General features: G+C 39.0%; 1 protein-coding gene across 1 annotated transcript in view; it reads right to left on the bottom strand.

Annotated features, from left to right (window-relative positions):
• The window catches only part of CDC123 (cell division cycle 123), a 36,151-nt gene that overhangs the window by 14,542 nt on the left and 491 nt on the right, over nucleotides 1-21,118 (bottom strand). The window contains exons 2-8 of the mRNA XM_080581108.1: nucleotides 20,203-20,274; nucleotides 18,061-18,115; nucleotides 17,156-17,188; nucleotides 13,753-13,848; nucleotides 12,926-13,032; nucleotides 4,919-4,967; nucleotides 2,743-2,818 (exon numbers count right to left, since the gene is read on the bottom strand). Of these exons, the coding sequence (XP_080437234.1) occupies nucleotides 2,743-2,818; nucleotides 4,919-4,967; nucleotides 12,926-13,032; nucleotides 13,753-13,848; nucleotides 17,156-17,188; nucleotides 18,061-18,115; nucleotides 20,203-20,274 (488 nt within the window). The remainder of the gene's footprint in view (nucleotides 1-2,742; nucleotides 2,819-4,918; nucleotides 4,968-12,925; nucleotides 13,033-13,752; nucleotides 13,849-17,155; nucleotides 17,189-18,060; nucleotides 18,116-20,202; nucleotides 20,275-21,118) is intronic.

The following is a 21,118-nucleotide window of genomic DNA, read 5'->3' as shown; positions in this document are numbered from 1 at the left end:
CTTTCTCCTTGAACAGTTCTGCCCTACATTTTGTGAGCCTCATTTTATACATACACACTTTGACTATTTTAAGAGAATTTCAGGAGGAATCTTCGCCTGAGTTTAAGTTTCCAGTAGTTGTCTTGTCCTTTCAGTTTTATTCACCCTAGTTACTCTGGTCAAAAACCTTTTCTGTTCAGCACATCAAATGTAGAAACCAGAGTTTGGAACCACAAAATGAAAGGAGGAGAGGCCAGGTTTGCACATTAGCAAAGATGATAGAACTGAGTGTACCATAAAGATTCTCATTTAAACTATTCATTAAGCCTGGAATAGAGTGTACCTGTTTGAAAAGACACTAGAGGTGAAGCCTTAAATCCTAGAACCAACAGACTGGCATACAGCCTAGTATCTTCGCCCCTCCCTCACTGCTTTCTTGCATCTCTGACATTGGGTAAACTATTCCAACTACATCACAAGTGCTTGATTTCAGATATTTGTTTGTCTACAAGACAATAGTTTAAGTTGACATCAACAGAATTATACACTTGCATCTTAAATGACCTAAGTTCTTGTACAGGATATGTCAACATAAGCCACTGCAATATCCTGCTGGACAAACGTCAAATCAAGACCTACGCCATCACTGCAGAATGAGTAATATACGCTATTCATGGAGGAAAAAAACCCAGAAGTCCCCATGGAAGATGTATCAATGACGGCAGTTTACTTTTTTAGCCATACAAAAAGCACAAAGATCAAGTTTTACTGTAGGACAAAGCTGATTTCCTTCTGAGATCTGCCCTTTAAAGAAGTCTGCATACAGCAAAGTTTATGAAGTCAGTGGAACTTTGAATTATTAATATCACTGCAAAGTTTAACTCAGGCCTAAAAACAAAAAAACAAGAGATGGTGGCATCTCAGGGGATGCAGATGTCTAACTGGAAAAGCATTCACTACACTCTGCAAGTATCACTCCTTAGCTTGACTGACAGGCTCATTAATTTTAAGAGCATGGGAACATATTGTGAAAAAACTTGGAAGGGTGCTCAGAAATGCAGCTGGAGTGCTAGCTGAAAAACCCATACTGGTAGATTCCCAAGGTTTCGAAACCTATTAATGAAATGTGCAGAGCTTTTAATTAGCCAGAGTACAAATGCGTTGGGGTATTTGAAAGTAAATATCACTCATTCTCTCTCTTGATTATAGATACATACACTCTATAATAAATCTAAAGTCAGATGTTTTAGAGGTTATTACAGCGATGCGTATCTCTGGCAGTTGTGTTCCAGCAGCAATAAACAGGACAAGATTCAGCTTTTTCCTACTTCAAAAAAGTTACGTCAATACAATTAAGCAATAGTGGATTAACGGATAGTCTTTGCTATTAGTAAGACAAAAATCTGTTACAGAGAACTGCCACAAACCCTGCAATTGGCATGAATGGAGAGAGAACGGGAAGATGAGCGTGGAAGCACAGCCATATAAAAGGGCTTTGAGAACGTTACGTGCTGACAGCACCTAGATTAGCAGATCCAAAAACTGAAAATGAACCTGAAACTTCATGGAACAACCAGACCAAGCGACAAAGGACAAGAAGTAAATTCCTAATGGTGGGACAGGATGGAGACAAATGGCTGACAGCTCCTAACAGGTACAAAACGGCACAGCCAGTACTAGCACAGTCACCGTGCTGAGAAGGTGCCAGGAGAAAGAATGAGGACTAAACACCTTATGCCTCTTTACCTCTGTATCATCACAAGGAATCCTGGACAGACCACTTACATAAATGTATCTTGGTGCTTGTGAGTATGTAGGTGTGCGACAAAAAGTGTAGAAATTTGCTTTTATTTTAAAGCAAAAGTCACCTTCCTTCCTATGAAGGACATTTCCTGGTTAGAGTTCAGGCAGAGTAGTTAAGGACAGGTGTGCACCAGTCCCGTGCTATTCACCTTCCCATTCATCTCTAAAGATTCCATGATAGACCACACCAAAAGGGAATTCAAACTACAGGACGGTACTAAGGCTGAAATTAAACCCCTCAGTTTAAGCAGCTGTACGTGCACTAGGTGTCTAAGCTCCAGTTATAGTCAGGAGAGATCAGTCAATACATCTAGAGGGGCACAATTCAGCTAAATTCACCTGAAAGCTGCCTAACACACGTGCTCTCGTGCAATCTGCCTGTCCTCCAGCTGCATCCACCAGCTCTTTGCATGCTGTGGACACCCTAGTTGTTCAGTGCCATTTGAAACATTCTACATCTAGGGTTTTTTTTCCAGCCAGAGTAACAGTTAGATAGACTTTCTGACTAAGCTACACTCCATATAATGCAAATTCAGACATCTGTGGACACATTCTGACCTCCACAACTTTCAGTATATAGTATCCAAATGCGGTCACATCTTATCAGTACAATATCCAGCTGCCTCTGTATTCATTCTGTAAGTTGATTATGAGTCAATAATCTCCTGGATATAAAGGAAGCCCTTACAAAACAGCCTTCGGGTGAAGTTTCTGAGTTAGCAATTAGAATCAAGAACATTCCCGCTGTAATATTGGACAGACTATGTCATCAGGCCTTCAAATACCGTGAAGAGAGAAAATTGGCATGACACATTTTAAATTAGAGAAAGAAGAAAAACATTAATTCCCTGAAATGAGAGCAATAAGGAAGAAGCATCTTCAGATTTAGCACCGATCCAAGTAATCAGAGAAACTCTTATGAACTTCAGCTAATAATTTCATCGCTAAGACAATTCTCACCAATAAGCTTGTTTTCCTTGACAAAGCATCTGAATTCTGCACCAGGGATTAGTTCGCACCATTTGCGAAGAACGAGCTATAAAGGGAAACAAATGACAAAGTATTGTTTCAGAACGGTAATTTTTTGTCAACACGCATACCTTGTAGATCTTCCAACAGTTTGGCTGTAATAGTAAGACAACCTCTGGCGTTAATTCTGATACAAGAAAACAAAACGATCTTAACTTGCAGTTCACATAGTTATCTTAGGAAATACTTCAAAGCAATTTGACTTAATACTATTTTATACATAATGAGAATGTACAAGAAAATTACCCTAATAGACTATAATTTACCAATTAGAGCCCCCTTTTATGAAGCCCAATATATTTCAACACTGATGCCCAGAGAACAATTCAGTAAATACCTCCTCCTTCCATGTTTGGAGCACACTATGTCAGTATACATGCCTGAGTTCCATGTTTCAAGACCCTTGAATAAATCTGCTACGTTCATAAGCCCTCTGCCACCAGCACTGAGTTCATGAGATGGTCACCAAACCTTATCAAAAAGTGTCTTTTCATAGCTTTCTGGCCACCTGAAGGAAAGAGGCACACACTTTTTTCTAACTCATCTTCCACTTAATTTTATTTGAGCCTGGATTTACATTATGTTAACTATTTATACGTATTCTTCTCAAAATTTCTCTGTGTATTTCACTGACAGCTAGCTGAGACCAAAGCAGTTTTGTAGCAGCATACATCACAACAAAAGCTGCAAGGCCAAGCAACACTACCAAGCCCTTGGTGGGAGGATGAGAAGTAGAAGTTGTAAGAAGAAAGGTTCAGACTGCTCATAGGAAGAAACCTTTTCACCAGGAGGACAGTCCAGCACTGGAATAGCCCCCTCACAGAGCTGGCCCAGCCTCCATCCACTGATGTTTTCAAGACCAGATTTGAGAAAACACCAAGCAACCCAAACTGATCTCAGTTTACCCAGCTTTGAGCACGAGAATGGACTGGAGAACTACTGAGGCCTCTTCCCACCTTAATTATCCCGTGCTATTCCACTTTATCCAGTATTTAAGCGTGAAATTATTTGTGAAACGACTTCCAAGGTTCATTAATGATACAGCATGGAAAACAAAAAGTCCTGCTGTACAGCACAACAAATCTGTCATGGAATTGGCAGAAGTTGCTCTCTAGTAAAAAGAGCTGATGAACAGAATTAAATTTAACCAGCTCAACCTCTATTCTGGTATACACCCAAGCACCATTCTGCGATGCCTTTGGAGGTACAAACCAGTTCAAATAAGGACGTGAGATGGAAATAGTAACCAAACTATTATTGCCAATAGGACAGAATGCCTGGTAATTAAAGCATCTCTCTGGCACTTCATCAAGTTTCTGCTTTTCCTAAGCTGAAGCATTCAGACGGATCCATTCTTTGGAGGGCCTCAGTTGCTGCTCACAGTACTGGAAACTCCCAACACCTATCAAGTGCAGTAGAAAAACCTCAGTAATTGAAGGTGACACTCCTAAATACAACGTAAACATGAAACTGCTGCAAGTTTCAGAGGCCTATCTTTAAAGCACATTAAGACAGTGCTTCAAAACATGAGGTGCATTCACTTTTCTAAAGCCCTCTAAGCCCACAGGATGATGACGAATGTTATTTTTACATTAAAATTATTAGAGACATGACTAGATGCCATCATAAAATCGACAGTAGCACAAGAACAGTTTAAAGCATTACTAATATCTAACTAACTTACCATTTTAATGCAGGAACGAGCATATATAACAAGGTATGATAGTCCATCTCAGTTCTTAACAAACAGCTACAAACCCCAGGCACTACAGCTAGCTTCTCTCTCAGCTGTGATGTCCACAGGAAGCACTTTACACAGAATATATGACTTTCAGCTACTGAGCTTGTCCTTCCTGGCAAAACCTGACAGACCCTATAGGGAACTGCAAGGAAGCTTCGAAAGTCTGCACTGAGCTCATCTCTGACCCATAACTAAATGAACTCCTTACGACCTGCAGTTCTTCACCAGACTTCCCCCACACTGCCCAAGCAACACAATTAAAACAAACAAACAAAAAAGTATTGTGGGCACATGCCCAAGTACAAGTGGCAGCCTGCCCGTGCGTAATTCACTTAAATTACCTAGAAGTCATGCAAAGAGTCTTACCTCATAGTCTAAGGAAGGATCAGGGGAATCATCAGTACAGTGAATAAATCTGGAAAATAAACCACAGGCGTCAAAATCTGCTTTTACATACAAGATTTTAGCGATAGTGAGGAAAATTAGCCCCAAAACGTTAATCACAAAAGCTACAGATAAATTACCTCTAAGATGTATAAAGCAGGTAATTTCAGTATGGCAGTAACAAACCTCCTTTCTACAATTATCGAGGAAAAAAATCACCTCTTTTGATCTAGTGTAATTTGGAAGCACTTAATGGACAGGGACTTGGCTAGCATGTGAGTGCTTATTCACTGTTAAGTCCTTTGTTTGATTCAACAGTGCTGCTCCTTTTCTCTTTATTGTTATGTTGCCATCATCGTATCCTCCAAGAACCAGATAAACATTAAAAGTACGAAGGAAAACATGCTGCAATGAAACTTGATTAGGTTGTTGAAGTTTAACTTCCTAAACCAGACAACTGAGAGACATCACTTATCTTACAGCAGTTCAGAATTATTTTCATTTATGAATAAGGGATGCAAAACAGCGCCACTCAATGCTTTTGATTCCACAGCATAGTATTTTTCTAAATTAAGAGCCTTAAGAAATGCTCTTAGAAATCTCCTGAGAGTGGGAATAAACAAAACTATTTCCATAACTGCAAGCAGATGCCAAGGTTTTGTTCCTTGTGAGTAGCTCACTCTTTGTGCCACCATTCAGTAACTACCAAGAATGGAGGCAGTAATACCCAAGACAACTTCTACGAACGTTTTTGTTGCTATACAGCAAATCTTGCAATAAATCCCGTAACTGTCCAAGGGAATTATCGGAAGAACATGCATTTTCCTTCCAGGCGTACTCCCTGACCTTATTGGCAACAAACTACTTCGACGCGCAAAACTGTGTAAAGGGTCAGGGCTGAGCACTAAGGATAAACGCAGCCATTTAAGACATCTCCTTTTGGCACTCAATCCAGAAGTCTCACATCTCTCCTACAAGCAGTGCATTGCAAGACATGGCTGCCCAAGGTCTCTGCTCTTCATAAGCAAAGCACTGCGTTTGTTAAGACACGGCTGCCCGGCCTTCAGTTGGAAGCAAAGAGCGATCGTAACAGTTTTCTCAGCATGCTGCCAGAAGAAGTAAGTTTTTAGATTAGGCTGTAATATCCACCACACAGAGAAGAGCAGAGTGATAGCAGGCATGCTTTCCGAAAGTACTGTAATCAAACCGATTGTATAAATCTGTAAGCCTATGTAAACAGATAACATCCTTCAGCTACAGTTTATATTCCCAGCAATTTAAGATCTGTCAAGGCAGTAGAAACACTCCTAAGAGCCTGCAGTTTTGCTCGACTCAGAACTCCTCCATTACGATCGTATCTGCTTACCTTGCTCAAGAAAATATTCCCCACACACCAAAATAACCATAAACTAGAGGTAAAAAGGCAGCTGAAGTCCAGCCCACAGTTCTGCAGCCCCTGCGTGCTAGGAGCTGCATTATCTTTCAGACTTCCGTATTTGAGATGGGGTTATCTGTAATCTGCTCCATTCCAGTAGGATGCAGACTTTTCCATTTAGCAAAAAACAGCCTTGTAAAAAAAAAAAAAAAAAATCAAAGTTATCTTTTGCTCAACCCTCAAATATTTTGGGTGGGGGCTAAGTGGGGAAAGATACTCTCTCTTTCCTTGCCATTTTATATCTTTTACCAACTTATTCTAGCATTAACTGCTTGGACACGGCTGAATTCATCCATTCCTTACAGCCTTCTGAACATTAGAGACAGAAGGCTAAGCAGGGTTTCTTTAACCTGCATCCCATTCAGGTTTTCAGGTAACTGAAAGAGCATTCAGAGACTCAAGGACCGCAAAACTGAAAGATATCCCAGCTCCCTTTTCCAAAGCCTTTGAAAATTAGAATTTTAAACACTAGGAGGGTGAAGGAATGAACTCCGCTGCTTGTGCTGTGGTCAACAGCTTGCCTACAGATTTGTACTTAGATGGCAACAAGAGAAGGATCAAGGTCTCTCAGTTGTAGCAGATGTTAATCTCTAAATGCATACGCTTGACGACAGGACACACCACATGAAGCTGTTATGCAGTTCAGCTTGCACCACAGAGACAAGTGATTTAAGGTTTGTAAGATCTCCGGTACCTAGCCTGCTATAAAAGCCATCAACTCATTTGCAAATAGCTGAGATTATTATTCACAGAATAAGCTATTACACGTATAATGAGAATTGTAAAAGCCGTTTTGTACCAGACAGTTCCCCTGCTACTGTCTCACAGCTTATTTTCAAACCTTAATAAAATAAAATAGTCCAGTTTCTAACAGCAAGAAATACTTAACTTTAAGGACCACAAGCAGATAGGAATTCAGGCACCACTTGAAAAAGGATTTTGTACTATATGCACTGTAAATTCCTCGGAAAAATGGGCATGCATGTAAAAAATATCAAAGGCCTTGTTTTCCACATGAGATAATGTGGAACTGTTTACCTTGAAATAGGCTATATTAAAGTCTAAACCAACAGCTACCGTTCTTACAAAAAGTATTCTGACTGCCAAGTCACATCTTTATGAGCCAACGCTGCCTCCTATGTTCTGTTAGGAGAACGCAGGCTACTATCCCTCCACGTCTCCGAAAGAACTTTGTAACTTCCCACTAAAAAGCAAAAATAATATTTTACCTGAATCAAGTTTAGATGCAGGCAGAAACACAGTAAGTATTAAGCCTCGACTATTTTTTTGTCTCCTCTCAGAGAGCAAGAATTGGAAAGAAAACGAAACAAGACTGAGAATAAGAGGTAGAAGAAAAACGGTGGTCTGCTGTTTTTCCTCAGATCACAATGGACTGCCTGGGGAGGAGGGAGCAGATGAAATACAGAGGTGGCAATTCTATTTAATTTTTCCATCTAACATAAAATAGATTAACTAATGCTGTAGGTAGGATGTCTCCATCATTCACATCCTAGCTAGCAAGCGTTCTGGCTAAGAGATGCAGCACCTGGCAGCACTGCACCGAGGCACCTGGCTGAATCCAGCGACGTTCGTGTGCTTGGGCACACCCGACCTGCACCTCCTGGATCGGGTTCCTCCGAGGAGACTTTGTCCTATCTGATTCCCTTTGAGTCAGGCGTTTCGTCGCTCATAAGTGAGCTTTCATGCCATGAGCATACCGTTTGGGTCAAACAGAGAGCTTTGGAGTTTGATATTTTAAAGAGTTAAGTCTGGTTTCAAAAATAAAAGTCTGAGTGCTACATTAAAGGAAAAAAAATTATTTGATTTTAAAGCCCTGTTTCAATGTCCTTACGAGCCTTATGGGCTAAACCTGACTTGACAACAGACTTTCTCAACTGCTCTGAGAAACAGGCGCTTAGATTTAAGGCTTAAAAAGCCCTCCGATAAACTCCTATATAAAAAAGCGCATCTCCCCTCATGTTCCTTTTTGTCTTGCACATTAACACATTTGGAAACTTGGCTCACTGGGAGCAGTTTCACCTGCTCCCTTAACCTAGGAGATATTTCCTAACTACTAAAGGTGTTGCAGGTGGTCCCTTACCTCTATTTCACTTGCAAAGTAGCACCCTGGGCCCAGGCAGGGTTCAGTGGTTACCTCTGGACTCTTCGTTTCACCTGTCTAACAACCTTTTCAAAAAGGTTTTAGGAGTGAACATTTGGAAATAACAGGTGCGCAGGACGAGCCGGTCCAATAAAATACTGAACATTGGTTTACAGCAGTTGGTATGTGCTCACCAGAAAACGGCACCTTCTGGCACCTAACTGCCCCTCCATGCCAGGGCAAAGGGCAGTCCCTGCAGGGAACATCTTTTGCTTCAGGTTGCTTTTGGACAAGGTTGAACTTACAGGATTTCTTATTTCACCTCTGTTATGACTGATAAACAACCAGAAAAATAGGAACGCTGTAGGCTTCAACATCCCAGCAGTGACACCTGCAGATTTAAAACGCTCAGCACTGCAGAATAGGAACGATCTCCAAAATTCAGCAAAATTTCCAAGGTTTACATCATGCTTTTTTAGCAACAACCAGCTTATCTTATAATTGAAAGGGCATTATCAGATCATTAAAACTATTGCTAATATTTATACCAGTCTCGAGGTGGGTATTCACATCTTAACAAAACGTAGCCCAAACATTCTAATAATGCGCAAGAAAACTACTTACTAAAACAATACACTCAACAGGATTTCAAAGGAATTTTTGTTCAAAAAAAGGAGTGTTAACCATTTAACAGAAATCCCAATTAGAAAGGGGTTTCTTTTATCAAACATCCACACTACATTTTCAGTTTTTAATGTAGTCTCTCAAAAGCTTAAGGGTCACACCACCACCACCTTTTCTGCAAACTCAGCTAAGTAAAACGTAATGCTTACGTGAAGCAGAAACCACATCAACTACAGTAACAAGCAGACTGCTCTGAGTCTTTGCTAATTTATTCCTGTTCCAAGAGGAAAGTGAATTCAGTTTTCTGAGCCTGAAACCTAACAAGTGTCAATGTCATGAGAAAATCCAAACACTTAAAGAGTTAAAGCTTATCTTGTCTCATTCAGTGTATCTGCAGTTAAAGCTGTATTTTCTAATGGTTTGTACTGAAGTATTGCGTAGCTGAAATTTTCTCAGAACTTGAGACAGTTGAGAATTACAGCAAGGGCAGTTCCCTGACCTGAACAACGGATAGATCAGTATCAGATAAGCAGACAGGAAACAGAAGAGGAAGAAAGAAGCACAGAAAGTGCTTTAAGTCCCACATCACTGGCAAAGCTGCTGTAAGAAACAGATCTTCAAATTTCCATTGTAAAGGTTTCATATTATGCCCCAGGAAGTGGATTTTTAAATTAATACCATTGAACAGGAAAAAAAATTATATATATACATATATACACGTGTATATATACACACACACACAGATTTCAGCTGCTACTTATGCAGGACAAGAAACTTTTAGACCCCACTGAATATTAATGAAAGAAGCAGAAATACATTGCTTTTATCCCTTCCCCTCCCTCTGACTAGCTGTGACTTGGGTACGTTTCCAATTTTCATTTGTTCAGTACTTCAGGTTCTTACGCCAACTGCATTTCCAGTTTCTGCTTGCTAAGGACTAGGGAGCTGGCAGCTAATCAATAGCACAACTAAGACCACCTCTGTGATTCAGCAGTAATCATTTCTGTGTTCAGATGGGGACATTTTGTATGAATAACTTAGCAGTTTAGAAATACCATGCACACAGTGGACGATAATACATGCTTTCTTCAGGTACACAACACTCAAAATATAAGGTATGCAGAAACTGAAGTGTTTTTACACTTTATGTTCACCTTGTCATATACACAACTTCAAATTCATGAAAATTGCATCAAACTGCAAGGCAGCATTGCCCATGTTAACTCTACTTTAACAAAACATCAAAAGCTGTTCTGGAAAAAGAAACCAACTGATTTTATACCAACATTACATTAGGCTTTATGGGAGGAGAAATAAATACAGTGCTTCTCAAATGAAACTTCACTGTAACCATTAGATCAGGTGATAATCCCGCATTCATGACACAAGGTTGGTTTATTTGCTACTCACGTGTTGAGCTCCATTATCCAACTGTATCCATCTTAGCACTCTGAAAAGGAGTACAAATGGACTGAACTAGCGCAACTTGAGGCACTGCCTTTCTGCTGGAGGTTACTTCTCCCCCAGCAGGCTGCTCAGCCACTACCGCTCTTCGTCCGGTGTGAATTTAAGGTGAAATTACTGATGGTTCAAGTTATCACCCATGCTGTGAAATTTCACAGCACAGGAACGCGTTCACTGCCTCCCATGTAAGCCAGTGTTGCCTGCAGTGGGCAAGCTGAATAAGCTGAGGCGCTAAACTTTGCCTGATACGAGATAAAACTCAAGTGAAACGCACCAATTTAGATCTCAGTCATCAAACCGACTCATTCTACCATACAAAGAGCATAACCTAAGAGCACAAGACCACACACACATACACCCCCAGCTGCCACACCTTTTAATCAAACAGTGCTTGATAAATGTTTGATTGTGTCCCAAACTCATTAGAATGTAGTTATCCAAACAGGAATTCTCCGTGGAGCTTGGGGTAGTAGTTTTTTCTCAACTTCTTTATGCAAGGGGACAGTAGAATATTAAAGAAAAAAAAAGAAAAAAAGAAAGGATTCATATTCACAAAGGGCTTGATATAAAGTGTACAGATATTTTCAGACTTGCACAACTCAGGCGTAAAAGCAGTTACAGCAGAGGTCACATTAAATGTTAGTGCTCAGTCCTTGGAGCAAACTGTCCTCAGGACACCTGGCCAAGTGGCCTGGCCTCCCATTAGCAGAAATCATGATGAAGAGCTCCTTAGTAAGGCATCAAAGTTTCCTGAGAATCAGTACAAACTCAACTCTGAATTGCAGACTGCAGACTTCTCATCTCCCCCAGCCCTTTCATTCTCTATAGTCCCAGAACTCCAAATTCTCAGTGCTTAAAACAGTTTCCCTTGCCCAACATGCTTTTCAAACTGTCTTCGCACTCCAACATCTTCTCCCTAATCTCTCACCCTCTTCCCCTTTACCTCATCATATTGTACATTAGATATAATGTAAAACCTAGCATCAGAACGGGACTGACAACACTGTTAGCACTACATAAATGCAGAGATAAGGACGAAGATACTGTTACCTACTCATTTTTTTTAAATGCACCAACAAATTGGGAAAAAAAGTGCTATTAGACTTGCAGGAATAAAAAGGAAGGCAGTTGCACAGCATTAATATAATTGGTTTCACGTTTTAGACAACATAATTCTTACTGGTTCTTAAGCTACTTAAGACAGGACCGTTATGTTCGGTACAAAGCACCTAGAACAAGGCCCCTGCCTTTGAGTCAGGCTCCTAGATATTGCAGTAACATAAACAAGCATCGAATAACTACTGGAAAACGATCTCTCATGTTGAGGCATGGACGGCCCTCTCTCTTTGAAATTGTTTTATTCTTTTCAATGAAAAATAATAGTAATCATAATAAGAAGAACATTAAATTTCAATAACTGTGTTTTCTTCCAGAAAGTCTATATTTTAGAAATTAGTTACGTGAATCAGATTCAGTTACTACAGGAGGAAACTGTTCCTATACAATTGAATATTCTTTTTACGTACACAGATAAAATAAATACCAAGCACACTGCATTTATAAAACTTTAACTATTATCCTTAGTCACAGTTCCTGGAGTGCAGGAACTCCAAGAGCTTCAAGATCTTGGATTCACAAGGAGCTCTAGCAATACTTCAGAAGTCTCAGGTTTCTTCTAGGCAGCCACACAAACTTCAATGTGTTCAAAATTTGGAAGGGACATGGAAAAGTCATGCTGTATCACCATGAAAACTAGCAGTAACAAGCTAACAACTATCAAGAAGTAAATGCAAAGAGAGGTGGGATGGAAAAGAAAAAAAAAAGAAAAAAACACCTAACATTAAAATATCATTTGCCTTGGAAATTAATTCAATCAAAACGGTCTTAGTCCATAGTGTCATTTCACATGCAGTACTTCAATGTAATGTCTGTGTTTTGTTTTTCACTATGTATAAAAAAAGAGATAATTAGGAATAAAAGAAAGCTTGCTTCTCTATTGTTGACTGCAACTAGGTAAACAATTCTGCTTTACTAGAAAAAAATCACTTACAGTAAGTAACACTGAATATAATTTGCCTCACAACTCTCTGCACTAAGTTGAACCTGGAATTTATTTTTGCGCGGTGCAGAGACAAAGATGAAGAAGAAAAGGCATGGGGTAAGTTTCAAAGAACTAACTTCCTACTGCACTTGAAATTCATTTGATTCACAACTTTTAGACATAAATAAGAATCTTTGTATCAGATATTCGATGTTCTTCTGCAGTAAAGAGTGAGATCTTTCAAAGGAACTGAAAAGTTACCCTCTGTGTTTTGTTCTTTTTTGACAGGGTAAGAATAAGATTCTCTGTTAGAAGTCTACTTACGGCTGAGTGAGGTCACGAGTAATGAAGTCTGAACTTTTGAAGAGGAGGAAGATGTCACTTAGAGCTTTACATTTCAGAGAGCTATTCATTGCTATCCAGTAGGCATCCTAAAGAGGAAAAAATATATCCAAAAAATTATCTTTACTAGCAGAATCTAGTAAAGATAAAGCTACAAGATACAAGCTACAGATCTATCAGATCGAAATACTATGCAACATTGGACATACATGCAGAAAATGATTTTTGGATTTTGAGGCAAGCTTTACCTGCTATTACAAGGGTGTAGAATAGCTGTTCCTTTTCTTACGAATAGTCTGCTGCAAAAATCCATTTGAAAACCAAGGTTTTGCCTTACGGCTTCCAGGTACTTTCCTGGAATGCTTGAACACTAATTTTCCTTGTGAACATGATACAAAGTCATTTAAGGGCACACATCCTTAAGATATAGCTAGAGTACCTAAAATAACTAGAAGGAAGTTTATTGCTTTTTATTAATTTTTTTTCCTCCTTATCCAAGGTAAAGTTTTCAACAAATATCCTAAACGAGGAGAGTCTGACCACCAGACAGTTATCTATAACAATGACGCAGGGGGGTTATATAACAAAGACAGAGCTGTCTTGCATCGGGCTGACCAAGCAGCGTACCATTTAGCTTTAATCCACCAGAACAATCTGCTGTATCAAACCTCACTGTCATCTATCACTCCTTTCTTTATCAGAACACCCCAGTCTCCTCTACTTTCCAATGCATTAAGATAAACCAAAAAATAAAAATAAAAATCTGTGCGATAGCATCTGTTAAAAATTTTAGGACTCAGCATTCTTACCCTCGGAGCGCTCCAGTTAAGCTTAGGAAAAACACTACCACCCAAGGAACTTATTGCTTCTTCAACTTTAGCTGTAAACTCAGGAAACTCTGGTGCCTGAACAAAGAACAAGAAAAAAAATTAATACAGGTAATAATGAAGTGCAGCCATCTTAAAATTTAAGATTAATTTAAGATTCTTAAAAATTAGAAGTGCATATCGTAGAAGGAATAAACTTGTCCAAAAATTAGTAAACTTTTCCACCACAGACATAATGCATTTGTAGAAATAAATCACTTAAGAATCAATCATGACATTCTTTTCAAAGTATTTATTTATTATATAGTATACATTAGTATTTTTATTTACAAAGTATTTCTAGTATTACTTTAAATAAGGACTTAAAGTAGCTCTTTAATAATATATGTTAACTTGTATCATAACACAGGACACACTGCAAAGACTGTTGCACCAGAGAACTTTGACTTGTAAAGAATACTGCAAATATTGTAAAGATAAGGGGGAAAAACCTCCTCAAGAAGCTATAAACTCCACTCTAATTGTGGCACACAAGAAAAAGAGAAAAAACAGACTGCTGACCTTTACAGTAACATGAAGCTATTTCAGACACATGTCAAGGATTTACAGATTTATAGCGAACAGTATATAACAGCACTATTTCCACCTATATTTATTAACGCAGCCCAAAGATAACATCTAGGCTAAAGCTAACTGATCTCTGAAACAAAGCCCTCACAGCCACACAAGCGATCAAAAAAAGTTTGAATACATTTTGTCATCTCCTTTTTGCAGCTCCTCACAAAACAGACTCAAAAAAAAAAGTGCAGTGTCCTAGACTGAACTTCATGCATTCTGAATCTTTCCTTAGTGTTTCAGGTGTAGTTTCCCGTGGAGACCAGGTAACGTACTAAAAAGGCTCTTATTTTATTTTTAGAGCTTCAGTCGATTCTAGAAATCATTGCTGCAAGAAGAGAAACTCTTCGTGCAGTGCATTCTGATCCAATCTCTTCTTCTTTAGACAGAAGAGAGGAGTGACACTACATGTGTAATACCAGTGCGTACAAAACCTCCCTGGGGAAATGTTACCTTCGTGTCATTTGATTAATACAAGTGAAGAAATATTACACAAAGAGGACAGCTCTAAGGCAGCATAAATAAGCTGAATTCTTTTTACTAAAACTCAATGAACTTTTACTAAATTCATTTGACTTTACAATCATTAATATTAACAGATCTGTTTAAACACGATTTTCTATAATCCCATGATGTTCCAAATTTGTGAATAGCTTAACTTAAACAGGTCTGTTTCAAGATCCTATTTGTAGAACGGAGATGATACTCTCTACAATGAATACGTTAACAAAAGTGTTCTGAAACAGAAACTTTCACAGAAATTTAAATAGGATTCTTATTCCAGAGAAATATTTTATGTTTAAAAAAGAAATTCATGACAAAGTAAAATTTTTGTTGTCTCTTGACTCTCCCTTCACATCTGGATCAAAATAAATTTGGGAAGTATGGATTTCCTTCCTTGAGACATGTCTCTTGACATATAATATTATTTTCCTGGGCTGTTCTGTGGTTCTAGCTCTAATTTCTCTTCAGAATTTAGAAGGGGCAAGGGAAACAAGTTCTACCTGATGACTCAGGCAGGTTATCAAAATGAAATAATCGCAGTCACAGCCCACCTTAGTGCTCCCTGAACAAAGAAACCGGTGAAGAAACCAATTATAATCCATTGATTTATCGTTAGCAAAATAAGGAGGATGAATGCAGAGCTGCAGTTTCCAGCCTCTCTGCAATTCCTTACATATGACGTTCCCCAGAGTCTCCCTGTTCAGCTTGCAAATAGCTACTTGATCTGTTCCTATGTTCTGCAGTAACTCCAGGTGCAGCTCCCCACCCTTCTGCTTTCGAGACAGGCTGTTTCTTCTTCCTCTTCATCACTGCCAGAGTGGTAACAAGCAACACTTAAAAGCACAAGAGACTGGTCCCATTCGTTCTCTACCCTCAGAGCAGCCCCTTGTTTTCAGGTAGAGAAAATACATTTGCCAAGGAGCCCTCAGGGCGATCACCTTCCAAACTTATGAGAAGGTACAGAGCACATTGTGAAATCCCACTTCTAGAATCTTTGTATGACCGAACGTGGCCTTGTTGTTGTTGTAAAGAGCCACGGGCTTAAGCCATGTTCATAATCAAACAGTTTCAAAGTGCCAGGTTCGATGAAAGACAAGGTCCAGCCAGTCTCTGAACAAAAGCAACCCTAGAAGCCAGAACATCCCTCTTCTTCCTCTACCATTTCATTGCTGGGCACGACTTTATATGGAATGGAATATTCCTGAGGACAACCTGGGTCCGCTGTCCTGGCTCTGTCCCCTCCCTTACTCTTGCCCATGCCTGGCCCTGCCACTGGAGAGAAGACGGGGCAAAGTACACAATCCTTACCTAGCTAACCTGGAATCACCTGTACCCTTCCAGTGGCTATCGCACACCCTGACTAAGGATTTTTATACTCTGTTGTACACTATGATGAAACCCAGATCGAAAATCTGGGATTTCTTCTTTAGCAAGACAGAGCAACATGACTTTCGGAAAAAATAAGACGAATACCAAAATCCTTGCTCTGAATTACAATCTAAGGCAGGTATTTGAACTGAAACTATTAAAATGTACAAGGCAGTGATGTATTAGTCTTAAAATCTGTGCTTTAAATTCTATGGTAGCACAGATGTAACTCAAAGCAGGTGGTATTTACACAGCACCCAATCCAACACCATGTCGAATACTGGGGAGCTAACAGGTCTGCCATTGATACTACTGCTTCAGTCAAGTGGTGCAAGTATATTAACTCTGACAATGACAGGGCAATGGCAAGTTTCAAAAAAATTAAAAAAACTCAGGGAGCCCGAATCATATCCATCATGATCCTGATTCTAAACTGGGCACAGCACAAGGAGAGTCTAAAGACAGGAAAAAGGGGAAAAATGGTGATGGAAAGAAAGGTACTTTAGAGGAAATAATGGCAAAGGTGCAAGAGAAGAGCTGTGAAAATTGAGCTGCAGGGGCGTCATTTTTTCTGCATCCAGTCTGATTAAGTAATTGGGAGATATTCAAAGCGGTGAAAATGAAAGACAGCTATATTTAGAGCCAACCTTCAGTTCATTTCCTATAGTCTAACAAGTGTGTGATTGTTAGGGATGAAGAAAAGAAGCATTTTATTTTTAGTTAAATAAAATTAAGCCAGCAAAACAACATTTTTAAGCTTACAGGTATCTACACTGCCATCTGTCTAGAACGGTTTGAAAATGCTAACTACAACGGCTATCTCTAACTGGCGAAAAGTTCCTATCACGAGGTTTCAGGAAGAATACTGCTGACAAAAACCCACATGCTGGGACCTTACCTTAAGCGTTGTAGTATTCTCATCGTCTGACCACTGTTAAAAATAAGAACAAATCAAAGGTCACTGCTTTCCTGTGACATCCTTTATGATTTTATTTATAATTATTATGAATTTATTAAGAATATTGGAAACTATACAGCTTCCTACAACATGTAGATGTCATCATTGCCCTGATTTTACTCCAGCATGATACCATTATCCTCTAACTATTATGTTTATAAAGTAACAAAAAAGTTGTGTATATCCAGCCAAAGTACTATTGTAAGGCATGAATACAAAGCACCTAACACCTATATACTTTAACTGTGATTTATGTCGGAGACTTGAACATTTCAGAACATAATGGAGTCTTCCGTATCTAAACGTTGTTTCCACCTCCCTCACTTTCATCCTTAGACCCACAATCTACTAGCGTCACTTCTATTTCTGTTTCTCATCCTTTTTGCATCTTCTGTCACCTTGCATTTTATAACATTTTTCAGTGGTTGTGGTTCCACCCCCCCCCCCGCCCCCCCCCCCCCCAGAATACCCCTCAGAGTTATTATGGCCTTACAGACTTTTATTGTTTCTTGAATAACTCCTTCTAATTTTTCTGGACATAAAACCATTTTAATTTCATTTCCAACATCCTTCAACATTCCTTGGTCATTATTAGAAATGTAATTATCAAGAAAAAAAAAACTGTGTGTGAAAAAGCTAACATTTTAAACCTTCCTTGACGTCATGTTTGTGGTGTCAATCATGATGTTTGTAAGTTTTTTCAAGGCAAATAGCGATTATTATTTTGTGTGATTATTATTTATGTGATTATTATTTTGGTGAAGTACTACCCTCACCTCTAAAGCATGCAGAAATATTCATGGTTTTCTCCAGACACTTGACATTAAGTTGTGTTTTACACTGACCTGTATTTCCTCTGCGTCATCACTCCCTTCTTGAGCATGCATTGGCGGATCTTCTCTAAACCAAAAAAATAAATAGGAAAAAAAATTGAGCACCAGAGTTTGACTTGATCATATATATTACACTTCCACAGCATCTTCCAGCTGTTGATCTCAATGTTTTCGTGAGAGGATTAAGCCTCAAACCCCTGGCAGAGTAAATCAGAGCAAGACAATATAGAAAAACTAAAGACAAAGCTCCCTGGCATTAGACTTGAGCCCTATCCAAAACAGTTTGATTCTTTCCAATTAGCAGATCACTTGCTGCTCTGAAAAGACCATAATTCAAGCTTTTCAACACCTTATTAATCATTCTTTTAACTTGTGCTACGGGGTGAGCACAGTAAAGTTAGAAACTTTAAAAAAAAGAGATCAACTTAGATTATGCTTTGCCTCCACACTCTTTTTCCAAGTAAAAATTTATAAAACTTTAGTTTGAAATGCTGACCTGTGTATTTCAGGTTCTGAAAATAAAACTTCCTCACACTCCACACACAGAAAAAGAGGATCCTACTGAAAGTGATTACAGGGCCATTAACTTTTTCCTGGGAAGCTCCTTTTTCTCCACAGATGAGATCTGCTGCTGTAAACATTAGCATATGTGGGAGAAAGTACTTGGTTGCAAATATTCCCTTAAAGTTTTACATTACTTTTGAAGTTATTTGGCCAATAGAACTGAGTGTGAAGATCTTTTAAGGTAGAAGACCAAGCTCTTGAAAAAGGCAAGTCAGCATAGCAAACAGGGTAAGTTCAAATGTACATCCATACAACTAGGTACTGTTAGCAAAAAGTCAGTTCTTCAACAAGCTACATTTCTGCAGTTCCTTAATGCACTTCCACAGGGGTCAAACTGTCAATTCAGTTTTTGAGATCCAGAGCTCAGACAGTGGCTCATTGAGGTTTAAAATTGATGTTGGCCTTGACTGTAGGAAGATCACATTGACTTCTAGCTAAGAAAGTTCAACTTAATAGAAAAGCTGGGTTTTAAAGGGGACTTTTAAATTAGAACTACCTTAATATAATTTAATTCAATTATACAGCTGTCCATTTTTCCACTGAAGACAGCAGAAATTGTTCGTATGGCATAGCTGTGAACTCAAGTCCTCAGTTTTAATTTTTCTCAAGTCTGATTACAAATTAAATGGCTGTTGTTAAATAAATTACCAAATTCTGCAGAAACAGGTGACAGTATTAATTCTTAACCAAATTGGTTTAAAAATAAAAAAAAAACAATTCTGACCTTTCACCTTTACAAGGTGTTTAAACAGCTTCAATTTTGTATAGATTGATTCCTGAGAAATTAGACATAGCTCCCTTATACCCACAGCGTAATTGGTTGCCCTGTGAGAGTCAAACTACCAGTTAGGAGATGACAAAGTGTGGACTGTATTGAGCCTGATCATTAGCAAGATATATTTGTGCAATAATCATTTTACAAGGAAGCCATACAGTGAGATCCTAAGGAGAAAGCAAAGAACAAAGCCTGGATTCATACCAACTGTTTTTCACAGGTACCTATCTCACTCTTCACAACCCAAAATCTTGGCATAGGTATACATACAGTTCATTCAGTCTCTTTGTAGAAATTGATTATATGTAAGCAAACCTCAATACAGCCTCAATAATCCGTAAGATTTTTGTATTTTGTTTATATTATTGAGAATTAAACTCAAGTAATGACACTTCACCCCTGAATAAGGCTGCAGGCAAGGGAATGCCGTGGCACTGTTCAGGCCACTGAACTGGAAGTAACTGTACCAAAGCAACCAAACACAAATCATCAGGCTATGCACTGAAACCTGAGAGACTGGTAGACTCTGGAAGGAAAAAGAAAAAAATAAAAGAACTTTTTAATTTTGAAAATAAAAGAATCCAATCAAATATATTGCATGGATTTTAGATCTGTATCAAGCATTAGCAAGTCAAGCTTTGGTAGCAGCAACAGTCTGATCACTCACATGTTCATATAGTATGAGGTTTGCTGCAGCCAGGCTGGTCAAACATACAAAACTCCTTATGCAAATTGTAATACAAATGAATACAAAATACCATTGTGATTATAAAATAGTATTAATACTTGCACGGTGGGAGGGAAACACTCTTTACCTTCCAGAAACCACAAGCGTCCCATCATCCAGCAAGTATTCTTTCACATTATCTGGCAGGGGAAGTATAACACTGGAAAAAAAAAAAAAAAAAAAACAAGAAAATTAGTTCAGTAATTTATTATCAATATTACTTGCTAAAATAATAAATTGTTGAGTAAGAATAATAGCTTTTAAATGGAACGTACCTCAATATCGGTATGTTTTATTCTGTAATGCTATGAAAAGACATGTTTCTCTTCCTCCCCTCCCACCCTTCCCAAAATGCAACTCTCTTTTTCCTTCCAGGGAAGTAGAGAAGAAAGAAAGAGACAAAAATCTCAGACAAAATGCACAGAAATACTCCACTTCTTCAAACCTGTAAGAAATTCAAAGACTGCATGTGGCCAGTGAGGAGAGGGGCAATGTGTTGTTCAAAACAAAGGTTTCCCTACTAAAATCCAAACCAAAATTTGCCTTTATCACTTGAATGTTCCAAAAATGTATGACTGTTGCTAAATTGACCAAAAACCCTACACTGGCTAAACACTAAAATGCATAAAGATGAAATGCTTTGATTACCAAATGCCTGATAATTACAGCTTTTTGATCCACCGGGGCACCTTTCTTGAGTTTGACTTCCCTGAGCTGCTGGTGGGTCTCATAACCACCGGGTGACCCACAGCGGCACCTCAGCAACCACAGAAGCTGCTACTTTTTCCAAAAAATATACAGGAACGTGAAGTTAGCCACTTGTTTTGGGGGCGCTCAGCCCGGTTCTCTGAGCAACCAAGCGGGCACAAGGTGGGATGCGGACAGCCTGGGGTCCCACCAGAGCACAACACGGAGAACACCAGCGCCAGGCCTGCACCTCGGGCCTCCCAAAGCAGCTCCCTGGGGTGGATGTAGAAGGCTCCAGCTCGTGGGGCAACCCCTGG

This window comes from Anser brachyrhynchus (assembly GCF_964034855.1).
Source record: "Anser brachyrhynchus genome assembly, chromosome: 1".
Classification (NCBI taxonomy): Eukaryota; Metazoa; Chordata; class Aves; order Anseriformes; family Anatidae; genus Anser; species Anser brachyrhynchus.
This window is presented reverse-complemented; position numbering and strand designations above follow the sequence as displayed.